General features: G+C 40.7%; 4 protein-coding genes across 4 annotated transcripts; 3 read left to right on the top strand and 1 right to left on the bottom strand. All coding sequences in view use genetic code 11, as the record gives it.

The window, feature by feature from the left end:
* Window positions 1–244: 244 nt before the first annotated feature.
* EGR_03753 (DnaJ subfamily C member protein) lies at window positions 245–5101 on the top strand (the record flags this gene model as incomplete). The annotated part of the gene is made up of 7 exons (XM_024493002.1): window positions 245–382; window positions 422–573; window positions 611–782; window positions 822–1068; window positions 4093–4479; window positions 4521–4900; window positions 5030–5101. The coding sequence occupies 7 exons, from the start codon at window positions 245–247 to the stop codon at window positions 5099–5101; spliced, it is 1548 nt and encodes a 515-aa protein (XP_024352659.1).
* Window positions 5102–6443: 1342 nt separating this feature from the next.
* EGR_03752 (hypothetical protein) lies at window positions 6444–11615 on the bottom strand (the record flags this gene model as incomplete). The annotated part of the gene is made up of 2 exons (XM_024493001.1): window positions 6444–6660; window positions 11605–11615. The coding sequence occupies 2 exons, from the start codon at window positions 11613–11615 to the stop codon at window positions 6444–6446; spliced, it is 228 nt and encodes a 75-aa protein (XP_024352658.1).
* A 347-nt stretch (window positions 11616–11962) lies between these two features.
* Window positions 11963–12429, top strand: EGR_03751 (hypothetical protein; the record flags this gene model as incomplete). The annotated part of the gene is made up of 2 exons (XM_024493000.1): window positions 11963–12005; window positions 12125–12429. 2 exons carry the CDS (start codon window positions 11963–11965, stop codon window positions 12427–12429), a joined length of 348 nt encoding a protein of 115 aa, XP_024352657.1.
* Window positions 12430–17972: 5543 nt separating this feature from the next.
* On the top strand, window positions 17973–24600 carry EGR_03750 (Denticleless protein; the record flags this gene model as incomplete). The annotated part of the gene is made up of 10 exons (XM_024492999.1): window positions 17973–18071; window positions 18195–18436; window positions 18520–18671; window positions 18706–18866; window positions 18904–18977; window positions 19015–19118; window positions 19195–19299; window positions 20856–21149; window positions 23410–23710; window positions 24396–24600. 10 exons carry the CDS (start codon window positions 17973–17975, stop codon window positions 24598–24600), a joined length of 1737 nt encoding a protein of 578 aa, XP_024352656.1.
* Window positions 24601–24942: the final 342 nt, after the last annotated feature.

Genomic DNA, 24942 nt, shown 5'->3' with positions numbered 1-24942 from the left:
CCTGTATTCCGTATACACGGAGAGCTCCTTACAGTATTCCACACCTAATATAGTACAAGTTTAATCCCAAGCAATAAGGCGAATAAAACCAACTCACTACTTCGTTACTAATGTTTGGGCAAAATTGTGTTTTGTTTTGTTTTTTATTCCATACATTGGTGGCGAAAGTATAAAACAGTGCGATCTTTGGGTTGATTGGCACTTTCACATGCGCCAGGATGGGTTCATGTCTGATCTTAGGGGGATGTCTGTGACGTCAAGCTTATATTTCCTTTTAGTTCTCTCTTTTACTGTTCAAGCATGGGACCAGTCTGACCTCGAAATGTTCGATCTTATGGAGGAGATGCGCACAAATTTTTATGAATTCCTGGGCGTCCCTAATGTTGGTCGGATATCATGTTTTATATCATTTTTACGATAGACAGCATCTTCTTCTGAGATTAAACGGGCCTACCGGAAGCTATCGCTGGAAATGCATCCAGATAGGAACCCCAATGATCTAGGTGCTGATGTGAAATTCCGCCAATTATCCGTTATTTACCAAATATTGAAGGATGAAGAACGAAGGCAACAGTAATAACTCAGTTCTGTGTTTTTTAAATATATTTAGTTATGATGAAGCTTTGGAAAATGGTATCCCTGATTGGAAGACTCCTCTCTTCTACTACCGGAAACTGCGAAAAATGTCAAATGTCGAAATCGTCACCTTAATTTCTGTGGTTACTATAACCATTCACTTTGCTACACTATGGGGTTGCGCATTTGAGAGGCGGTGGACTATGGTATGACTGTGAAATACGTGTTTTAACCTTATTTGCTAGCAAGAACAGCTAGAAAATCACATGAAACGTCATAAGGCCTCGGATAGGAAAAAGATGGTCATCGATTTGGAAATTGCGGAGCAGCTTAAAGTCATTAAATGGCCGACTTTTATGGACATTTTGCCTATTGCTTTGGTCCGTGGAACCTTCAACTTCATTTTGGGCTTCCCCACCCTTCTTGGATTACTGAAAAGCATCTTCTGCGATTCTCTTGGGAAGGCGAAGAAAGAGTGGCAAGAACGAAGGGGTACTTTTGTGATTGTCTCCGCTTTTGAATTGGTATAACTTTTCCGTGCATTGGTTTTGTACTACTTTTACCTAGTACCTTTTTAGTCAAAAATATTTGTTTTGACGTGATCCGTTGAAAGTAATACTGCATTAGTAGGCCATGCTTACGAATGACACACTTTTCTTCGCACGAAAGGCAGGCTTCGAAAGCAACTTCACGGCTTTCTTTAAGTTTCTTAAGTTTTCTTTCTGTCCTGCGATCTGTAAGAATGGAGCGGGAAAATTTCACAATTTGGTGGTTCTGATATAGTGTGCTTGGGTCTGAGCTAGGGATGAATCACGTTACATTATCGTTTTGCAGGAACTTCAAATTTTCGATTTCGTACACTCAAGAGCACACCTTCTCATAGGTGAATTTTTAAATTTGTGGTCAAATTCGTGTATCCAACGTCTTTTTTAAAATTACGATATGTTTGAGTCTCTATCAGACCCATCACTCTATGGGAGTGATCTGTACACTTCTGCCTGGTTGAAATCTTGAAGTTTCTGCCTCATCATTGGGGGAAAAAGAAAATTTGCCGCGATTTGTGCACTTTCTTCATTGTTTTAAAAATGTGTCTATTTATACCAATGAAGTGCTTAATTTTGTCACTCTATCGTAGTTAAACCTTCTTTCGATAAAGTGCCTGTTACAATCGGAATACTAAATTATAGTCCTACGTTTTACGACTTTCCGCGTGTCTTTCCAAGTACGTGTGCCAACTTCTTATTACCCGTAATGGTCCGATCTGAATTGGAAGTTCTTTATTTCCATAATTCTCTATACTGGTACCGGTCTAGTGAAAAGTGCAAGTGCTAGGGTAGCTGACTTCGTATTTTAAATAGAGATGCGTCTTTGAGTATAGCTCTACACATCGATAGGGGGCAATGTTCTATAATATTTTATTCGGCAAGAAATGACAATATCATGCACTGCATTCTCATAAAACGACATTAAGTAAATATTTGAGTTTGCCATGTAATTTTAAATATCTATGCTTCTTTCAAGAATGATGCATGAAAGGGGTTGGACAATAGAGGTCAGAAATTTACGTAAAATCGTGACCACTCTCTTTCTCTAACTTTTTTGCCCAAATAAAATTCGGACTAATTACAAGCTCTCAATAAACGTTACTTAGAAAAAGCACTAACCCCTCCGTAGATGCCATGACCTGGCTCTACTTTTAGAGTCACACCCCTTTTCAATAAAGCTTTCTGATATCTAAAGTGGATTCTTAGGTGGGATTTCGAGATGTCTGCACCCTGAACCCTTCTACTTTATTTGCACTGCCTCGTGGGAGGCTTGTCACCCCATTTAATATGCTCTAATGATTATGAACTTCACCGTGTAGCATGAAACTTTCCCCTTTTCGATAAAATACCTGCACCCATCGAAGCTCTTGGCTAAGATCTTGTACTCCTTTTTCGTCAAATGTCGAGTAATTTCGCCGTCTTAACCTCTTTGGCAGTCCACCTTTTTGCAAATACTGTTACCTCATATTTCTCATAAAGTGCTTTTAAGCCTTCGGTTGATGAACGTTGTCTTTACTAATGAAGGCTGTATTTTTGTTTTCTGCAACAATATGATATGTCTCGCTACCATGAGCTATAAAATTTAGGGGCTTACAAAAGCATCCGATTGCTTATATGCATGCTTTATAGGTCGCAGGAATGTGTCCATCTATCAGTACGATCCTTGTAATTGTACCTAAATACGTTCCTATTATTTTCAACCCTAATATCGTAAACTATCGGTGGAACGACCGTGGTGGGTGTGATTTGAGCTTGTCCGCTTTACTGTCCGAGTTTAACCTTGCTGCAAAGCCGTAGAAACTTCGCGCAAAATTCCTCATATTATATGGAGAAGGTGCGAAATCGGAATGAAATAGCCATACACTTTTGTATCCAATTGAAGTGCATGGTTAAACTCATTCATGAGCAAGGAATTTTTTCCCTGATGCTTTTGCTAGGAACCGAAAATATCCATTTCGATACTTAAGTCTCCATTTAAAGTGAATAAGTTTGGCCTCATTTTAAGCAAGTGTAACAAATATTACCGTTATCCTTGTCACCAAAAATGTTTAAATTGCCTACCAAATGGTTGATGGCCGAAATAAATTGTAATTCAAGTGTTAGTTTGGCCGTCTTTAATGCCAATGAGACATAAGGCAGCTACAAATTCTACTTCCATAAGATGTTTTGTCTCTAGAAGCAAATCATTTGGTATTTTATTCTCCCAACTACTTACCCTGTTTAGCATGTGGCATGTGACTGTCCGATGCTAATGCCAAGAAAAGGTGGTGGTCATCGCTTGAGGCCTGCAGAATTATCATCGGAGGAATACGAAGGATGTGTATAAGGGTGAGGCAGTATTTGTCTCGTCTTAAAGTGCGATGAAAGGACTTCTTATGGCTAAATTTTGTGGCATTCATTCGAAGGAGTAGGGCTTTCTTCCACTTAACTGATTGGCCGATCCTAACTATTTCTCAAGGAGCTGTTGCTCCACACAGAGTTGTGTCGTGTAGTGCCATACAAATGTGCCTCCGCCGTAGGTATTCTTTGACCTATAGCACGTGAAGAATCCATATTGAACGGTGGCACACGCACAAAGCATGCGTAGTCTTCTGGGAATGGAGTGGTGAGTGCCTTTGAAGTGTTAATTAGGGTATAGATCGGACCGTTTTTTGTCTCAATTTCAAATTACAGCGAATTTCTTACTGCAAATCAGCCATTGAGCAAGCTACCCATCCTCTGTGACACTGCTATAACCTTTACAGCAACAAGAACAACAAATTACTTGCTTTTGAGGGCTATTTTTTCGTCATCTGTTGTTGACGTACGTGTTGGATATCCCCTCCTTAAATGTTGTACAATAAATTTATGAGAAGTTTTCGCATCCTCTTTGAATTCGCAAAGCCGGTGGTATCACTCCTTTTTAGGTAAGACGCTTAATTTATTATCGATAGACACGCTATCTGATCAAATGCCTCTGTCACACCTATAGAATTGAAGAAGGAGCAAGAGGAACGTATCAAACGGAGGGAGAAACAGAAGAAAAGGCAGGTTGAACAATCCAGGATGCAGCATCAGCGAAACCAGCGTGTCGATTTCGATGATATCGATCCCTCCATATACCAGGTGACAAATCTGGTTGTTAAGACCGAGGAGCTTCCAGAAAACACGAACCCTGACGATGAGTCCAAAGACACTGCTTCAAAACCATGGGGCCAAACTGAAGAAATAGCCTTGATCCGATTGACAAATAAGTATCCCGGTGGTTATCCCAACCGCTGGTCAAAAATCGCCCAAGTTATGGGACGAACTGTCAATGATGTCACTGCGAAAGCGACCGAAATCGCCAGTAGTTTGAGCTCTCGGACTCTGTTAAGTCGTAAGCTATCCCGTACCCCAACATCGCCATACTTATCACAGCTGTTCTAGATGCTTTTAACGAAATGGACCTGAGTGAAAATGAAGATGAAAGCGAGGAGGGGAATGAGGAAGACGATTACTACCTCTCGAAGCGGAAGGCAAAGAGGGCTGGGATAAATGTTTTTAAGGAACCGAAACAGGAGGAGATAGCTGTTCCAGATGTAGAAGAAAAGGATGAAGAGCTAGACACCTACGTCAGTCGTAAAAAACAAAAGGCTTCCTCAAGGAGTAAACCTATTGCTATGGTGGTGAGTCAAGAGTCCAGTGGATCGTGGACACAGAAGGAGCAAAATCAGTTAGAAATAGCGATGAATTCGTTCCCCAAGGAGACACCTCATCGATGGCAATTGATCGCTGAATGTGTTCCTTCAAGAACATTGGTGAGTTGTGATTTTGAGCATCACCTTCATATACCTATTGACAAACTAAAAGTAGCACTGCTTTAGCAGACTAAGTAGAAGTGACTTTTTTTAGGGATTATCGTCCTTGATATTTTTCGGGTCTTTTAGGCTGAAGTAATCGATCGAGTGAAGTTTTTGGCTGAGAATACTAAGAAAAACTGCAGACTCATGAATAATTGATACGTATCTCTTATTTTTGGCAATAAAGTGTGATTAGAACATACTTGTCATACAACTATGACCCCGATTCTCTTCTTTCGCTCGTGTTGTGCTATGGCGATATTTTTCTTAAAGAACAAATAGCGAGTTTGAGTCTTCAATGTTTACTTATGAAAAATATTTGTATGCACCCGTTTAGAAGCAAAATTTTCGAAGTTAAAATGACTATACCTACTCCAGTGGATCCTGTATCTGAGAGATTACTGATGAAAGGATTTGTTTGATTAAACCTTACTATTAAGACTAATGATTGCCTTATTATAGCTTTTTGGAAAGACAAACAACTCTAGGAGTTTTGTCATTTTTTGCACGCTGAAACCTTATCTCAGGCAACGGAGCCAAAATTCGAGGTTTGCGCGCCTACGTTTCTCTCTATCAATTACTTTGACGCGCACGATTTGTTGAAAGTAAGGAGGGCCGAGACTAAGGCATAGAAGTTCAGCTTTTTACTTTCTGACCTATTCCTAGATTTCCTTCTGTAACAAACTGGTCACGTGGAATGTGATGCTTTTGGCATCCATTAAGACTGTTTTGGCAAATAGACGAATCCATGGAAGTTTTGTTACGTTACTAAACGTATATACCAATGAAGATAAATTTGCGCTCTCAGTACGCGCCTGCTCACAATGCCTGGCACAGGGTAAAACTGGTTGTTACTTTCGTCTCACAGTGGCAACTCCCATATAGAACTATAAGATCACGCGATGCAATTTAACGCCATTGTTTCCCCATAATTACCTCCACTTCAATATTTCTTCCTTGATCATACCTTCTTTCGGAAATATAATGTGTGAAATATAACTTTCTCAAGGGTTATCAAAACTTCATATAAATGTTTTTAGGAAATACTGGGGAAAAATTGTTGACTTTAGACTTGCCTCTGGAAATAACTTCTCCCCGAAATCAGTTTGTCTAACGCATGACGCAGTGAACTCTCATTAAACCTACTGATTTGTGAAGACCAGCAGTTTACATTACTTGGAGAAGGGTCAGATAAATCTATCCATGTCGTAAGCACGGAAATTCGGCAATCTGCTAGTTGAGTAGCAAGAGACAAACGAGCCTAAACAGGGTTGCATAAACGCCTTACTGACCGCCCTTGTAGCCAGCAGGAAAAACTATGTATTATCTTACAACAGTTTCGTGCAGAGACATTTCTACCCACCACTATAATTCGTAACTACACAACTTACACCTAATATATGGTTAATTTTAACACCGCTGAAATTAAAACGCCGTCTTAAACACTCATTTGGATAAAATGTAGTGAGCGCCCATTAGCTTAGTGGAAAAGCGGACGTGCTCACTGAGGCGGCGGAAAACACTGGCAGTTGTTATGATGATAGGTCCATTGGCCATTCACACCAAGGTAGTATCCGTCGTGGTTGACCTGATGCATTTGGTCCAGAACTGCATCCACGTTAGGCAGAATGTCGTTTGTCACTAGTTGACCGCTGGAGAGGTCATGCGGTTGAGCCAGAACCATCCATTGGCCGGTTAGCGTTCGAACGTACATCATTCTGATTTCGAACAATAAAAGGGTGAGTTTCGGAGTTTATTTAACGTGAAATAAAGTAGACTGCTTATATGAACTAATGATATTTGGATACGGAAATGAGGGGTTTTTACTCCACAACGGTGGAATAAAGCTCGGCTTCTAGTCTTCGAACCCCTCCGTTTGTTAATAGTGGAGATATTTGCGACTCACATGCTTGATATCATTTATCTCTTGTGAGAAACGTCACTTTCGTTGATGCTCCATAGAAGGGTCACATTTAATACAGCAGAAGGTTATCCACTGTGGATAATTGAATCCATAGGAATGCACGGCAAAACGGCCATTAAAAACACGTCAACCGCTTAATGAAAATGGCAAATTTGAACTCTAAACCATGATGACTAACGGTGCTGTTCAAAACCCTTTGTTAAAGCGAACTAGTGATTCGAAAATGATGAAATTTGAAGAAGCTGCATTTAGTTCATTAGGTGGATTTGGTTTGAAGTCAAATGATTCTACGAAAAGCCATTAGAATTTGACGTTTCGTCACAGTAGAACATCGTTATGCTTTAAGTCATGCTTAACAAATAAGCTTCTACCATTCAGATTGCAATCATAACACCATAGATGGGCTCATTAAAGTGAGCCGACGGAATTTTACATGTCATTGGTATTTTTGATACATTTTCTGGTGGAAGCTGGTCATCATTATTATGTCGAAATCTCAGCATGCCAAGTGACAAGGCAATGTGTTGATGTGATTTGATTTGATGGCATCATGTCTATGAAGAATGATAAACGAGGAGGCGATATCTACTCACTTATTCTCGTTTTAGGAAGACCTACCCCGATTTATATTAAGGAAGCGAATCCTGGTGTTTAGATGGTTAAACTTGGGATGGATAAGCCCACTGCAAGTAAAGATAAGAAATAGGCTGAACGGATGAGTATAATTTGTCAAGTTGGGCTCTTAAGTGTATAGATGAATAAGTTAATCGGGAGTGGATAGCTGAGTAGGTAGATGGGTAAATCCTGAATGAGTGGCTGGACCTCCCTCCAATGCAAACACTTCCAGCTAAGCCTCACCCACCACCGCTGTCTCAGCTCAGACGCCTTGCCTAGCATGCTCATTTTCAGATTTATGATCAGAGCCTAGAAAGTTGCTTCTCTAGTGGTTGTTCTACACAGTTGGTATCAATCATCTACCAAGCATTTTAAACCACAACCTCTTTCAATTTGTATACATTGCTCCACTGGTCTGTCTAAGCGAAGCTACACTTCAAAGCAGCCTGAAATTCCACCCTTCACAGGTCAATGCAACTACTTTCATGAGTTCGCAGTGTAGAGAGTCTACCAGAGAAAAGAATAGCAGCTGATAAATTAGAATAGTTGAATGCGTAATATCGCAAAGACCTTATTAAATCATGGAGTCAACACTTCTGAGGGGCAGCGTGATTAGACACACTAGGGATTCAAACTAATGGCGTACTTTGATATATGGTCAAACACTAACATTGTAAAACATCAAAGCTTATTGATCTCTTATTGTTAAGTGAAAAGAGGCTCTTTTGTTGGTATTTTTGTACTAAGAAAATCACGCTATTCAGGAAAAACCTTATAAATAGAATTTTATTAAATAAGGACAGTTGATCAGACCAGTAGTATTTTACAGTGCACTCAGAAGTCTTTACAAGGACCTGCCAAAAGATCTTAAATGTCTATAGGAAAAAGACGCGTAGCCAGGATACTACAGAGATTGTAGGAGCCAACTCTAAATGTCCAAGGTGGTTACATTAGCAATATAATAATAGCAAAATCAAATCGTGTTAAAATAAAGTGGGAGTTATTTTAAAGTTGCGATTTTAAGTTGACGTTGTTAAAGAAATTGAGCGAATTCAACCGAATTTACCTAAATTATAAATTCACTTTTTACGAATCAACTTTGCGAATAGCCTTTGGTGAAACAGGACGTGAATCAACCAAAAAAAGTTGCAGTTCAGGAAAGGCTAAGAGAAATTTCACAACTTATTCCTTCAGGAGAATTTGAGTTACTTTTAATTGTTGAGAAGAATTAAAAAAGTTTCATCTAAAAAATGAGCGGAGAAACTCACCTGAATGGCTTGTTGCCACAGTTACGTAAGTCTCAAACCACGATGTGAACAGGCGGTTACTTGAACTAATCTGCAACTGCATTGTACTGTGCGTCTCTCTTAGGTCATGACGTCATAAGTAGCACCTTTTTTTCACACAAAATTCAAATGCGCAGAAGGAGACATCTTAGAATTTGTGAAATGCCTACCTAATTGCGATGTTTGCTCCTTGGTTTCCACTTAAAGGTGAAACAGTTCGCCCTGCAGAAAAAATGATAAATGAAAGATTTTACTGAAATATTTCTGCGAAAATACTTTGCCTTCAGTACATCTCATGGAGCCCTCCAATCGACAAATAAAACCTCAAAGTAGTATTTACTTACTTAGTGAAAGCTGCAGATAAATGTGATATCCTAAATAAATTGTTTTGGTTGATTATCATTTATGAGTTGCCGTTTAAGCAGAGTGTGCTATTTGATGTCTTATTTTGAGAAAAAATATTTGTTTTCACCGAAGAAAGTCGTCGACGGCATTTGGAAAACCCTCTTCGAGGCTGCAGCTATACCTATGGGCAGCCCTCACGACTCCTGCGAGCAGCTTACTCATGTTACCGATAGCGAGAATAAAGAAATTGTCGATCTGTTATTAAGTAGGCGAATATAATCATATGATAAGGATTAAAGCTGGTACGAACAAACATTGTGAAGCAGACACCCAGACACATGCCACCTCTAGGAGAAGATTTGAGACGTATGATAGGAATGATGATCAGACACGAGATCAAAAATCCTTCACAATTGTCACAAGCCTCTCCAGTTGCCCTGGTAAAGAAGGGCTTTCGACTATAGGAAGCTGAACGCAGTATTGAAAAAGGATGCCTTCCTACTACCGTATATGAACAACGTGTTAGACTCCCTACAGGGGTCCAACTGGTTCTCCACGCTAGATTTAAACTCTGAACGCTAGTATGCGAAAGTGGCAGCAACAGAGAAAAGACAGCTTTCATAGTGATAAATGGACTTTCTGAATCCCAGACAATGCATTATGGACTCTGTAATGCAGGGGCCACCTTCCAAAGCCCAATGCAAACCGCGCCGATCAGCTCATTCCCTAAATATTATGCAATATATCTAGATGACACTATTGTCATAACGTCAATTCGAGATTGGTCTTGAACCGTCTGCTATACGCAGGATTTTCTCTAAACCCAAAGAAATGGCGATTTCTGCGGCGCTCGGTCAACTTCTTGGGACATACTGTCGCTTTAGACGAGAGACGGTTACCGAAGTTCATAATAAACTTGCCAAGACCTGACCAACGTAACCAATCAGGCAGAACTCCGCAGTTTTCTAGGTTTGGTAAATTACAGCAAGCGTTTTGCTAAAAGTTATGCTAAGATCGCCATCCAACTGCATAAATTAACTGAAAAGCAGGGAAAGAATTTCAAGTAGGAGAAAGGGCATGATGAATGGTGCAAAGAACTGAAGCGAATGCTCTCCATCTCACTGATTTTAGCATTGCTTAACTTCGAATCGCAAGCTATCCATTATACTGTACACCGACGCGAGCGATGCAGCCACGGGAGGTGTACTCTCATTAACGGACGTCACCGCCTACGCGGTTACTAGACTCAACAAAAAAGTTAGTCTAAAAAGCGCAAACTGTTCGCTCTCTTCACAATGGCTAAACATCTTAGACATTGTGGGAATGAACTATCATGTACTGACCTGGCTGAATACAATGCACAAACTGGACTACCCGGCTCCGAGTTGGTGCGAGGAGCTGTAATAGTACAAAATCCAGTGCAGTACAGGAAAGGCAATAAGCATAGTAGCGCTGATGTCCTGTCTCGCAGATCTATTGTGGCAGAAACAGAAAGTGTTGTAGTGGTCACCATATTCTTGAGCGAGTTCACGCAGCATACCGACCGTGACACAGCTCGTTAAGCAAGACGGCCAGGCAGATATGACAGGATTCGCCAAAAATCTCTGTACAAGATGAAGTTCTATGACACCAAGAAGGTGTTAGGTCTCCCAAACGCCTAGTGGTCCGAGGCTCATTGGTACACGCAGTTTTCCAAGAGTAACGCTAGCACCTTAACCAAATGGGTGAAGAGAAGATGCTAGATTCCCAAAGCAAAAGATACCGGTGGCCTGCGCTCATCCCAGACGTACCTGGTTTCTGCTAAACCTGTGTCAATTCCAGCAGTTTCAAAAAACCACAAGACAGCGATCGCTTCACTCAAGTTAGTGCCCACAGGTTTTCTTTAGGAAAAAAGTAAGCAATGACATTATATGCCCTGTAACACCCACCAAGAGTGAAAACCGAAACATTTTCGTTGTGGTAAAATACTTCGTATAAGCAGCCAAGGCGGGAACCATGAAGGTACGAGACGCTAAAACTGCCGCTTCGGTTTCCTTTAGTCGCTAGATTTGTCAACATGAAGTGCTCAAAACAGTGCATAGTGATCAAGGCGCCAATTACCAAAGCCGACATTGCTGAACTGTTGCAAGACCTGCATAAGGATGTTCGCAAGATAATAAGCAGGCGAAAAGACCAAGTCTCATTCTGATTGAAAGATCAACGAAAAAGCCCCTTGCGATTACCAACTATAAGGAGGGTGCGGAGGAATGTGCCCAAAAACGCGAGGGAACTGAGTAATACATGTTTCCTTAAATGTATGTTTTAAGCTAGAGGCGGTCAGGAAAGGGGAATCTCCCGTTAGCTCCGACGCCATCGGCACTCGCTGAGGAAATACAGCTCGAACAAGCTTAAATTGCGAGTCCTGCACAAGCGTTAACAACAGCAGGCAAATAAGCATGTCCTCGTCTACTCGTTTTGAGGACATAAAGGCAGAGGTGGAAGAAACACCAAACCTGTTACGCATCTCGATGCGTAGGATAATGTGAGGTCTTCATATAAGGCGATGTTCTAAGAGCCTGACTACTGATAAAAATTCTGCTTTAGCAGAAGTCATTTTAAAGAGGAAGAAGAGCCTTTCTCTTAACAGAATGTTCTACTTATAGAAGTAGTAGATAGCCACATACTATTCGGCAACGAGCCAAGTCCTCTTTCTTTATCTATATTTTTTACTGGCTTTCTAATTATACACAATTTTTGATTCTTTTATTTCAAGTTTGCTGATTTCATGTAAAATTAGTTTTAATAGATAGCAGCTTACCGCCACTTATGGGGTAGTTCTGTTTGTGCTTTTCACGTGTTTTCCCTTGGAGGATGTCAAATACAAAATCGTGTAACGGGAGAAATGGCTCTGTTGGTGAGGTCTCAAGCACATCTCGACTTTGCAAACTCACGAAATCATTTGTCCACTTTCATTCATTGTCACTATTGTTAGCACCCCGATGTCCGTATTTTAATAAGTAGTTCTTCTTTCAGATCACGACGAAGAATTTGTTGTGCCTCATATGGAAATCGCTTGTACATTGAATTCTGTCGCTTACATGCGTGTACTGGAGCATCCTTGGATATATCTTCACAATTGGGAGAATTTGAATGTTGGAGTGCAAAATGCTGCTACGCAGGCCTTCTTCAATGAAGCTCAAGATATCAAGAACTACTTGAACTCCAGCGAAGCAGCCTGTGTGATGCCTGCTGAATCCATTGGAGTTGGCTCAAGTCCAGAATCTTGTGATTCCGCTCTGGCATCAACGGAATCAGATCAGCAGCACCCGCAGCAATAATAACAGTGGTTCCTTTGTATAAGTGGCCATTTTCGTGTTTTTCTATTTTCTTCAATGAACTTTTGTTGGTACTTTTAGACCAGTGAGGAGCAATGATTTGACTACCATCGTGTTTTGTATTTATTCTACCGTCTGTAAGATTTTCTTTCACGTTCCAGCATTAAATTTGGTTTGGTTATCATCCACATATCAGGGGTGTTGTGTTGGACTCGGTTCTTGTACTTTTCATTATTTGGTCAGCATGATAGAATCTACGGAAGTTTTTGTCTTCCTTCATAAAAGTTATAATAGTTCCTGCAACCACGTATTACCGGTAAATACTGCCTATCTTTGCCTCTTCGCCGATCTTTAACAAAAAATGTGTGTATTAAGCGACTACCATTCTCAACTACTTCAAATTTAAAGTAACTACTATTCAAATGCAACTGGGATTATGACATTTCGGAGGTTGTATCGAACTAATGCAGGCGTTTGTCCTCCAACTAAACCGCCGTGTTGGTGGCTGTCACTCAGTCATAATGGGCGCCTTAAGCCACTTTTCCATAATTTGTGGGCCTTGCTATGGCTTCAGCAAGGACTATGAACGCTGTGTGCGACACCAGTAGGCAAAGTCATTCCAAGTTGCTTCTAAGTGGAAAGGTGGCTACCATAAACGGTCAAATCTAAGGGGCCTCACTACAGGTGGGTTCAAGGGGTGAATGAGCAATTTCGAGTTCTGCACAATAATTGCGAACGCAACAAGATTAAGTATGACTGGGCGCAAGTCTACGTGCTATAGTTTTTCATTTTTGAACTTATCAAACTGTAGGTTGATCCCATCTGGCCTGCTTCGCAAAACCATTTCAACTTAGTTCTAAAGTAGCAGAAACTAATAATCAAATTTCTTGCTTTGTGCCTTGAGTTTGTGTGGTATACAATGGCTTAACAGCGTACCAGTTAAAATCAAATGATGCGAAGAATTCGATGCCTAGAATAAACCAGCTGAATCGAAACCCATCACCTCGAAGTGAATACCGTCTACTCTCGCTTACAAGGGTGAATGCCGTGACGCTATTAACACCCTAATCCCCAATGAAAGCATCAAGAACAACTTTTGGTCATCTATACCCTGGATGATGATGAAGCACCAGGGTCATTTAGTTCCGAATCCACCTGAGAAGATAAGCTGTGAAAACTACCAACCAAACGGGTGTCACATGCATTAGCAACAGATGACACGAAGTTCCATAGGCTACCAATTTGTTCCTCACTTCTTTCACATGAGTTGACAAAACGAGTGGTACAATTTGGTTGGTTTTGTCATTGTCTGATATGTGATCAGAAATGCTTATTAACGAAAATAGCATCGGGTACCAGCAAATGCTCTGCTTCCAACCCCACCCCACACTTCAAAGGCACTCGCCATTCCATTCCCAGAAGACTACGCATGCTTTGTGCGTGTGCCACCGTTCAATATGGATTCGCCACATGCTACAGGTCAAAGAATACCTACGGCGGAGGCACATTTGTATGACACTACACGATACAACTCTCAGAATCGAACCAAAACATCTGTCGCCGTAGTAATGCATGAGAATTACCTCACTACACTGTACTAGTCGCGTCAGTAAATAACATAACATTACAAACGATCATAAAATGATCAGTTGTACAATTTTTTAAAGACATTTGCTCTCTTTCGATAATTACCCTTGATGCAGTAGGATGAAATGCTTTCCGAATACCTCGCATGAGATCGCATGCTCCCCTTTTGACTACGGCATCAATTACGCAGTTGCTGATGGGTCCAAATTTCGTCTAGCAGTTTGCACTTAGTCCTCATTTTTTGCCAACAGCTTAGAATGCTATTTATTGTCTTAAATATCATACATCATGATTCAGTTTAGCAAGATCCAGAAGAGGACAGTTGATGTAAGCTATTTTAGTGGTATATAGTCGATCACATAGCCTCTATTGCCTTGACTTTCAAATAAATTTAAATGAATTTTTCCAGGGAAGGGGAGGCAGATTTATCATTCTCAACCAATCTAACTGCCACTGAAAAGGGCAACAGTGAAGGGATGTGGCTAATGTTTTTACCAAGTTAAACTTCACCATATCTCGTGAAAGACAAAAAGCTGCGGCTGTTTAACCGCAGTAACGGCTGTTCAACAAATCTACTGTGGTAGTTGAATGATACGATGAGCACTTTTTCTAAGGCATTGCCGGACAAACAAAGAAAAATATACCAAACCCTCGAAGTGAATGTGTAGTTTGCCGGCAGAAGTGAGCTCCCTGAGTCCTCCAGAAGAGGCCAGAGGCCACTGTCATGGCCTGAACGGAAATGCAATCTGGCTCATTTCAGGCCAAACCATAGGGTTACTTCGGCTGTAACTAGGATATGAGTAGCCAATCTATTGAGTCTATATTCATCCAAAGATAACCATAGCACTTACGATTTTCACCATTCATTTCTTTTTAGAAGCATAATACCGAAAAATCGTTTTGCTGGATGTCATCCCTAAATACCCAAATGGCGCACCATATCAAAAATAACTAATTAAACTTTGGACTAAATTTGCTAATTACATCTCTTAAATTGGCTGCAAGTTCGTGGCGCAATTTTCTTGAATCAATTACTTTTTACTTTTAAAATGTAGTTCCTACGAAAAGCAAGACACATAATAGTGCTAATTGGAGAGTACAAGTTAACTGCATTAGCTCGCAGAATAGGCCATCTGGTGAGCCATCCTGTTTCTCCCTTTGCCGGCGCAATTAAGCAACGCTGAGACGAAATGGGCAGCCCAGATCTGTCAAAGTTAGGGCTTCTCAACCTTGACTGGGGGGGGGGGGGGAGCCGAGTGACCCCCAGAGTGCAACTGGACCCACTGCCTAAGTGCAGACCTGTCATTGGCTTCTTCCATAACCTCTTGTTTAATACGATGAGTTTTCGGAGGGTGACCCAGGTGAAACGACTATTACAACAAGTTAAAAATAGAGATCATTCAAAGCGAATTATGGGTCTAAAAGGTCGTAGATATAATCTAGATAAAGTACTCCTAAACTTAACACGATTCAGTGTGTATCTTGTCCAGAAGTGTAGCTCTTTGGATGCAAAATTTACAGCTTAACTGATGCTAATCAGCGCAAGTAAGCAAAACGAATTCACCATCGACCGTTCCCAAACGGTCCATCCACTGCTCAATGCCAAGCTTCCAGGGCACATTTCTCCCCATCTCCATAATATTGAGGATCGTCAGTATGTGCGATGCACTTGCGAGTCAATTGTTCAATAGTGCGTTGTTTGAATGCTCAAGTCCAAATTGCAATTACACCTACGATCTATCTGCTAAATTAGGTTCCTATTCTCGAATAGCAGCCAGGAGTGTATAACCAGTCATTACATCGGAGAAAGTCGTTTTCATACCCAAAGGAGACTTCACAATTTTCCTTCGTTTTTATTTTGGGAATACTCCTTTAACCTTAAAGTGATAACTGCTATCCTTTCTTTCTGGTAATAATCGTAATACGATGGTGGTTTAGCCCTCGGTATTGGTGAGGTTCCACCTTTGAACTTTTGAATTCGCCTTCTTGTACCTCGCTGGGTGGGCTGGCCTTCGGGCCATGCCAGTAGCCCAAACACCTTCTCTCTGTTGAATGTATATATTCTGCCCGAGTATTTTGTCTTCTTCCCTCTTCAGGGAAGTCTCAGGACGCTACATATGGATCAACTAAACACTGGTTTATATTATAGATGCTAAAATTTATAAAAAATTATTTGAAGGTTAAAAAATTAGTTTTCCATTAAGGCTTTCTTGCTTAGTGCTTGGACAACCGAAATCGAATCACGAACCGAGTGAGAGATGAATTAATCTGAAACAGATTGTTACTCGCACAAAATGAAAAAGTGGGTCTTACTACTAATTTTAAGAATCAATGGCCCATAAGAGTGACATTAGTTTTACCAGCGTTCCACTTGCCTCTCGCAAAGACGCGGGAGTTCCAATGGTTGCGTTAGGAGTCAGAGAGCCTCTGATTGACACTGGGATTACCTCACAAGTTCAGAATATGCAAACAAACAAATAAATTGAATCTATAGCAGAAAAACTATGATTCAGCTGCCATAATCTCATTTCAGACACGGCTATGAGGCGGAAAAAGAATAAATAGTGTAGAGTAATGGGAGAAAAAGCATCCTAGACGGAAGAAATGATGGGTGGGAGGAGGTTAAAAAGAGCACTGCCGATCGCTTATGAAGAATGTGCCATTTTGATTAAGAATTATGCCTCCCTGATTTAATTCTCATTAATGGGATCGGATTTACTGCTTCTAACACAAAAAACAACTTGAAAGCTGACGCTTTTACTTACAACTACTTCTTGGCAAATACAGGGCTAATTATAGGCCAAGGGAAACTAATTTAAAATGACTGGGATACAGAAGACTCCAAAAGTCGCAGCCAAACTCTACATCGAAGCAATAGTTATTCGACTGTATAGCTTGGCCAATTAAAATAATCGCTCTATTTGTCATGCCAGATTATGTGTCAAGATTACAGGTGATTTATTGGTTGTTAGGAGAATCCTTCAATTTTGGATTTCGTACGGCCGTTTAGCGTTCAAGGAGGAAAAGAGGTAAACTATTTTTTCACGAATTCCAAAGGACATCTAGATCATTGATTATAGGCAAGAATGAATATGAATGTTTTTGGTCTGCTTAGAACTTCTTCGTGCTAATCAGCATTGTAAAATCTAATTCAGTGTTGATTAGAACACTCATCGCACAGTTTTGTGCTCGCTGACTACAAGATATGCAGTGCGTGTAACGGTTAATTGCAGCAATTCGCCTCGATTTATGACGGCACAAATTACATTTTTCTACATAATACAACTTTTAGGTAATTTCAAAAAAGGCTAAAACTCAAATTTCGAAAGAGTTTGAAACGCTTCTTGTGCAAGAAATGGAGCGGAAGCACTTAATCCTTTAGGAGGAACAAACCTAGGTATCATTTTCCAAATTGACAGCCCGTAAACACACACATCATTGCGTAAATGAAGAACGTCGTCCTCTACAAATTTTTTTCGGCGTGAGAATACGAACCCAGAATTGGAGGAGTGAAACCTAGAACTCCTTGCCCAAGTTGCTATCAGCGTTTGCTAGAGCGGTAGTGAAGGCATTTTCTAGCTATTACTTTGAAATAATCGCTTTCCAAGTCCTAGGAAGAAGTATGCCTTTAAGCAGATATATCTAAATGTTCTGAGCGCATAGAAGTGAAACCGAAATTAACCTGGAACGTGTAAGTGAAATGCCTTATTCGCCAATAATACACGAAGTTAGTCAGATGTAAAGCCAAAACAATCCTTCGCAAATAGTCAGAGCTCACGGCTGCAAAGTATTCTAATCAAAATAAAGTGTTTCGCTTGAACTAAATTAGCATGCTTGAATATTAGGTTTCTCTGCGAACGTTTTACTGAATACACTTGCAGCCTTCAAAGCGATAAAACACGTATCTATTATGCAAAAACAAAACCGGGAAATTATCCCAGATTTTAAGCCAAGTAGCAATGGTCGGCTCTAAACCAACGGAAAGCTTCTTTGAAAAATTTGAAACCGTGGGGGGTGATGAGTGCGGCACCTATGAAATTACGAGCCTAGGCATAGTTGTACGGTGGTCGGGTGGCTTTTCATGTTTGAATCCGTACTTAATGAAGTTGTGACTCGCGAGTATCGGCCTCGAAATTCGTACACATTTTCTCGTCGTATGTTCTTACTTTTGCGAAATAAAGCTTTCCGAAGGCAAATGTATTCCTCTCATTGGCGTCAGCAACTTTGAATGCCACAAAAACCAAGCATTTCACTTGCATTCCTGCATCGATGCCGCGTCACCCCCCTTTGACTGTGATTTCTCGCCGCGTGAGTTGGAAACTGATTTACCCATAACACAGCTACTTTCTCCAGGTGCACCTAGTCTGCTGCTGGTCGCCAAAGAAGACGGGCTGGTGCATCTCTTCGACACAGAACAGCTTGGGTCAGAAAGTCTACTAAAATGTTAGTTATTTTGATGAATGTTCATTTTTTAGATTATGGGGTTCATGATAACGCTATTTTTAGTGTCAAATGGGTCACTCATGCCGATCAATTCCTCACTGCTTCCGGTGACCAAACCATTAAGCTGATTGATTCAGAAACTGGTTCGGTCGTCAGTGTTTATGTTGGTCATACGATGTCTGTCCGCTCCCTCGCCCTCTCTCCTGAAGACCACCGTAATTCCTTTCTATTCTAAATCTAATTTTCCAGATATTTTTGCTTCCGCTTCGCGAGATGGTTCAGTTCGCCTTTGGGATATGCGAACACAGAATTCTGAAGGCGTAGGCAGCTCTGCCCACATCCAAGGATGCCATCTCCCTTCCATTGAGTCATCTTCCCGCCGTTCTAGGTCGAAATCACGAAAGTCCATGGTCTGATCGATCATCTCTTGGCCTATTTTTTGTTTAGACTGACTCTCAGAGTGTCACCTCTGTCGTCTTTGCCAGGGAGTTCGAGTTAGTCTCCACGGGTTCTACCGATGGGTGCGTTCTGCACTTCCTTAAGTCTATTTTCTTCTAGAACGATAAAAATTTGGGACATTCGAAAAATTACGTCGTTGAATAAAATACAGCCGCAACCCATAACTTCCTTGCCTTACAATGGAATTTCTCGGAAACAGTGTGGTGAGTTGGGGTTTTTTGGACTTGCGAAAGACTCAGCATTTTTTTCCTCATAGCGTTTCTTTTTGCGTTTTATTAGGCTACTCGGACCTGGTTTTGGATTCAAACCGAAGGCGACTCTACGCTAGTTGTCTGGATCATGCTATCTATGAGTACGATCTTACTTCTACCTCGACTAGACCAGGTTAGTTATTGAGTTTATTCTCTTTCAACAGCTAGTAAGCATAAAATTTCCAGTTTTCTGCGGGGTCAATTGTCTTCATCTTGGACTGGCAGTAGTGTTTTCGGCTACTGGGGTCTAGATTATTTATTTTTTACTTCTTTTTGCATAATTTTGTGGATTGCTTAGGTTAAAAATAAAGAAATCACGAATGAGTCGCGACTAGTGGGAGTTTGCGCGGTCTTGGGTCGAGCTCGTGGGCAATGGTTGACTGGCAACAGCTACTAATATAAGTGGCCATCAATATCCTCTGGAGTTTTGATGGTCAGCTTTTACATGCATACGGTATATGCTTATTTGACGGCAATTATATTTAAATTACAAACTACATTCATGAGCAGTGTTAGCGCTTAGTTAATTTGGGGATCTATTATTCGATAATACTTAATGGAGCGCCGTAATTGGACCGCATTTATCGCTTTCATTAGGGAAGGCGCAATAACTGAGTAACTCAGTCCATCAGGCCATTTGTTAATACAGTTTTTTGTCAGATATGCAAGAGCTTATTCAATTTCCTTCCCTAAATTTGTGAAAATGTGTTTGTATTTCTACTTTATCTTAAAAGGAATTTATTTTTAGCTCACATCGCCATTTTTAGCTCACCTTGGTTTTAATCGCGAATCCACAAGTATTGACAAAAATGTACTCTATATGTTTTGTCTTTTCATAAAGAGGTATCAATTTTTAAAGCAATCGGGAAAATAAGTGTCGTAGAAGTTCATCAAATTCATTTCTATTAGTTGCCATTGTTGTTTAGCCGATATTCTGAATCGGCTAGTTTCCATACTTATTGAACGGATTTCTTATAGGAACTGATGGTTTATCCAGAGGCTTGCGTCTTTACTACTAAGTGTTTCTGGAATCTTTCAAGGTCTCTGAACGCCAACCTAACTAGTCTTCTAAACGGCTTTCTATTTTGTCGAATGCCTATTTGGAGTATACTTGATAATTTCAACAGTGTCTTTGAATGCGGCACTTGGAGGCTCCTATGAAGTCCTAATAATAATTGTGCCGGTATGGGAAGCTATGGTGACAGCTAGGCCATGTGTTTATTCTTAGAATGAAGGGTCCGGGTATTCATTTGTTGATCGAAACAAATATCTAATTACCGTACTAAAAATTTTCTCACGAAACATCTTTAGTTAAGCTTTTTTTGGTCCATTCGGATGAACCTTTCTTTGCGTTTTTTTTATGCTCAGTAGAATATAACGGATAGTGTTCCTTTATGCTAGGGGTGATAAAACTTCTGCCTTCAAGCTGAATATCGCATGTTTTTTTTACAGTGGATCGTCCTCACTACTCCTTGAATCGCCTCTTAGGTATTTTTCCTGTTTGGGGTAATATTAATAAAGCGAATACCTTGAATGCCAAATCGGGCATTTCATATTTGTGTTCTAACGTCCTGCTATTACAACATACCTCCTGTTTCCAGTCAGCCGTTCTTGTTTACGATAATGTGAATCATTGATCACTTCATGGTCACTTCCACTACTTCCCACTTAATCTGCCTTCTCTTTCAGCCCTTCTCTACACTGGCCATCTCACAGGGTCTTTCTACATCAAACTAAGCCTCAGTCCTGACGACGCCTATCTGGCTTGTGGCAGTGCAGACAGTCGGGCGTATATCTACCGGGTGGGTGCGCGCACCCAGCGTCCCTTTGTACTCTCCGGCCACACCGGCGAGGTCTCCGTGCCGCGCTGGTCATTCCACGATCCCACTCGCTTGGTCACGCTGTCGGACACCGCTCAGCTTTTCGTCTGGCGAATGTTCCCCGCCAGGGAGTACACGATACCGGAGGCGGGACAGTTGAGGGGTGAGTGAGATATTATTGGTGATATTTGATAAAGTTTTCTTCTATCGTGGACGTACAGAAACCGTGATTTTCGTCTTCTGGTTTGTAATGTGCTGAAACTCGGCATTCAATTGACGCCAATTGTGAGACTTTTGATTGGATGTATCCCTCCCTCAGCTTTTTTCTGTTTGGAAGCGTTGCCTTTTTTTCTACTTTAAGTGATTCTAAATTTGCTGAAAGTTTGTTACTGTCGTGTCAAATTCATAGACTACTTACGATCTTTTGTTTCTTAAATATGCGATTTTGAATAAGTGAAATGCATAAACGCCTTTAACTGACTTAGAATAGTTTAAAACCTTTAGTAATCTCAGTATGTGAACTTGTAAGTAATTCTTGCCCATCATTCACTTTTCTTCCAAGCTGTTTTTTGCACAAATGGATCATTCATAAAAATCTCTCATGAATTCAAGTGTGTGGGGTTACTCCCCCCTCACTCCGACTTCGGATGTCGTGATGTTCGTCGAAACTCGGCATTTCATTGTGGATACTTTAAATTATTTTCCTGCTCCGGTTATTCCTGTTTTTGGGAGATGTCCCGCAATTTTTGACGCTCGGAAGCATTACCATTCATTTTTTTGACTTGAGTAGGTTAATTTAGATACTCTTGTAGTGAAGTTGTAGGGTTCTTTACTAGCATCTTTAATTAATATGAACTATTCTTTCAGAAACTCGTGATTTTAATGTGAAAGTTGTAGTTTAGGTTATTTAGTCTGGAATAGTTCGAAATCTTATGTAGCTCGACGCTTTGTTGGTGAGACTGTGTGCTGTTTAATAACCACAAGCATTACTTTTGAGTTAGCGAAAACTCTATTTCATCCAATTTTTTTTGAAAATTTGAGCATTAAAAAAATTTTCCTTGTCTAACTAAAAGTAGTTTGGATTGGTCTAGGTTACAATTTCGGGGGTTCACAATTTTCGGGAATGCTTATAGCTGCATTTTTGTCATCTTCGGGCATTTAATTTGAATGAATATGAATTTTGATTTCAACGTTCTTGAAGGTGTGGGCTTTGTGGAGAATGTGTACCTAAGTTTCTTGAAACAGGGTAAAGGTATATACTTCAGTGGTGAAATTGTAATTTGCACATTGGCAAACTCACTTTAATTGGATAGAAGTGGTGGTTTTCTAGATTCTCATTCCTCCCACCTGGCGAATTTTTGTGTGATTGTCTCACTCTCTTCTATTCGACTTGGGATTGTCTGAAAGTTATTTGAATTCTACAGCTTAGTGCCAAAATTGTAGGCTATTTTGACAGAGCTGTTAGAGAGCAGCTGGTACCTGATACAATCTACAAGTGGGATTTGCGGTGGTATGGGGACTTGCGATGTGTTGCTGAGGGGATAGACTTTTCAGCTGTCTAGTCGTGGTTGTTTTCACAGTAGTTTTTCTTCATACCGAGTTGTATCGATTTGTCAACCGTAACTACCATTTGCCGAATAATTGAATAATTGGGTCATGGAGTGGTGCATGCCGTGGAAGTGTTGGGCGGTGAATAGATCGCTTGCAGCTAACCGAAGATGCCTGTTTCCTTGATGTTGAAGAATTAAAGGCCTTTTTTCTCACAAGATGCAAGCTGTAAGACAGACTTGTCACCGCGTGATGCGAAGCTACTGAATTATTTTTGCTCCTGCCCTGCATTCTAACCTTACCTTATTGAGGTTCCGCGATTTGTAATGGATAACCCACGTTCACATTATCCATCACCTCAGCTAAGGCCTGGGTTCCACTAGGCACGTGCATGGCTCATTTTCAAGGCTAGAATTCTCTGTTGAGGCGTAGCTTTTTGTTTGAAATGTTATCCAAATTATCACGTGCTTTTTTAGCCAGCCAGTCATGTTCAGTTAACCTCTTACTCTCTGCACTGCTACGTTGATTTGCTCCGTGGCGAAAAATTTCTTAAAAGAATTCAAAAAATGCAAATTGCTCAAGAAAGCAACTTATCAATGAAAAATTCAAGAATCGGTAAGTGCAAACAAAAACATGTGTTTGAAACCAGGACGACTTTCAATGATTATAGTTACAGTTTATTCGAATCTTGAAGTCTGCTGTATCCGTTTATGGGTGACTTGATTGGGGACGAACGTGGGAATTACAAGATCGGCACTAGGGTTTTGTGGTACCGTCGTGGAGACCTAAAAGTGGGAGACTGAAAAGGGCTTGCTCACCCAGATGCTACTTATTTCAAATTCCCAATTTAGATACTTCTTTTTCGACCACCTTAGGCTTGACTGAGTGTCTTTCCCAACCAACGGTCACTGCTGAGCATCAGAGAAGCCTCCTCGTTCCCGTTTCAACACGGTCCACAGCAGTGGTATTGGCAACAAAGTCTTCGCCAATTTCATCAAAATCTGGAGGTGATGCGCTCGACTCATTCTCTTTACTGGCTAAACGTAGAAGGCAGTTGAATATTCGAGACTTCTTGATGGATTTGCCGCAGGCCGGTGGTGTGAATGGTAGTAACCTTATTGACAATAGCGGCGGTAGTAACAACAACACACATTCGTCCACTCTCTCTCCTAAGGGGTCAGTTGCTTCTTTATACATCGTTATTTTATAGAGTCACTTGATTGAGTGGAGTCGTTATACTCTTCATACGTTCCCATACGCCTCATTCCTTATTGCCATTTCTCTCCTTATGGCGTCGCATTGCTACACCCCTATTGCCCTCTTTACTCACTCGTCAGTTCCTTGATAAAGTCAACGGGTTCTGGAAGACTGCCTTCCTAGACGGATCTAAGCAAATGAAATAAATGGAACGATTTTTGTATGCACCAATAAATATATTGATGAATATGTTATTTGAAGTTTTGTGGCATCATTAAATTTATTTGCTGCTTCTCTAATCGTGGGCTGCCGAAACAGTTGGTATATTTTCCAGTGTGCTTTGCTGCAGTTTCTTTCTATAACTTCTAGTCGGATTTGTAAAATATATGCATTGTAAAGCATCTATATGTGTCGATCTATTGGCAAGGTACAGTGCAATTTAGTGTGATCCACTGTTTTCCCCTTATCTCTTAGCTTCCATGGCATAAAATGTCAGTTGAACCTGAGCAATGTGGCTCAAAGCTGTTTTTCCTTGCGAACCAGGTTCAACTCGGTTCCAAAGATCTACAGGTTCCTCATGAAATTTGTTGCATAGCGACTTGGGGAAGAGTGAAGATGCGATAGCAGTGCATATTTCCTACCAATAGTCTTGCTGTTTTTACAGCAATACAGTAGACGCGGCACCAGAGATGACGCTCACCTCCTTTGTCTCGGGCTCACAAGTCATTCAACCCTATCCATTTCCTCCGTCCATCACTACTGCCGCTGTCGCCGTTGCTACTTCTTCGTCATCACCAACTCCATCGCTGTCTTATAAATGCAATAGTGACGCCAACCCCCCACTCTGCAAGTTGAAAGTTAAGGTTTAAATTTTATTTTGACCTTTTTTACCCTACCAAAACTTGATGACGTAAATACTCTTTTCATCTCGCTTCCGTTTGACTTACACAGAGGCTATATCATGTTCCCAGCCTTTATCAATTGATTTATGTTCGTCTTTCCTGTTCGTTTGACTTTGATAAGGAGTTGAATGTTTTCTCAAATTAAAGCAGTTAAATGCGATGCATTTGGAAGATCATTGAATGGGTGAAAAGAAGTTTCGTAAAACACTTTCCACTGTTGAAGGACTTATTTATTTAGTCTATTTTGCGTGTATGTGACTCACTAGTGTCATCAAAAGTAGTCATCAATTGGCTTTTGGAGAGGGATCA

Source organism: Echinococcus granulosus, assembly GCF_000524195.1.
Source record: "Echinococcus granulosus chromosome Unknown EG_S00020, whole genome shotgun sequence".
NCBI lineage: Eukaryota > Metazoa > Platyhelminthes > Cestoda > Cyclophyllidea > Taeniidae > Echinococcus > Echinococcus granulosus.
The sequence above is the reverse complement of the archived record's forward strand: the minus strand, read 5'-3'. Positions and strand labels throughout refer to the sequence as shown.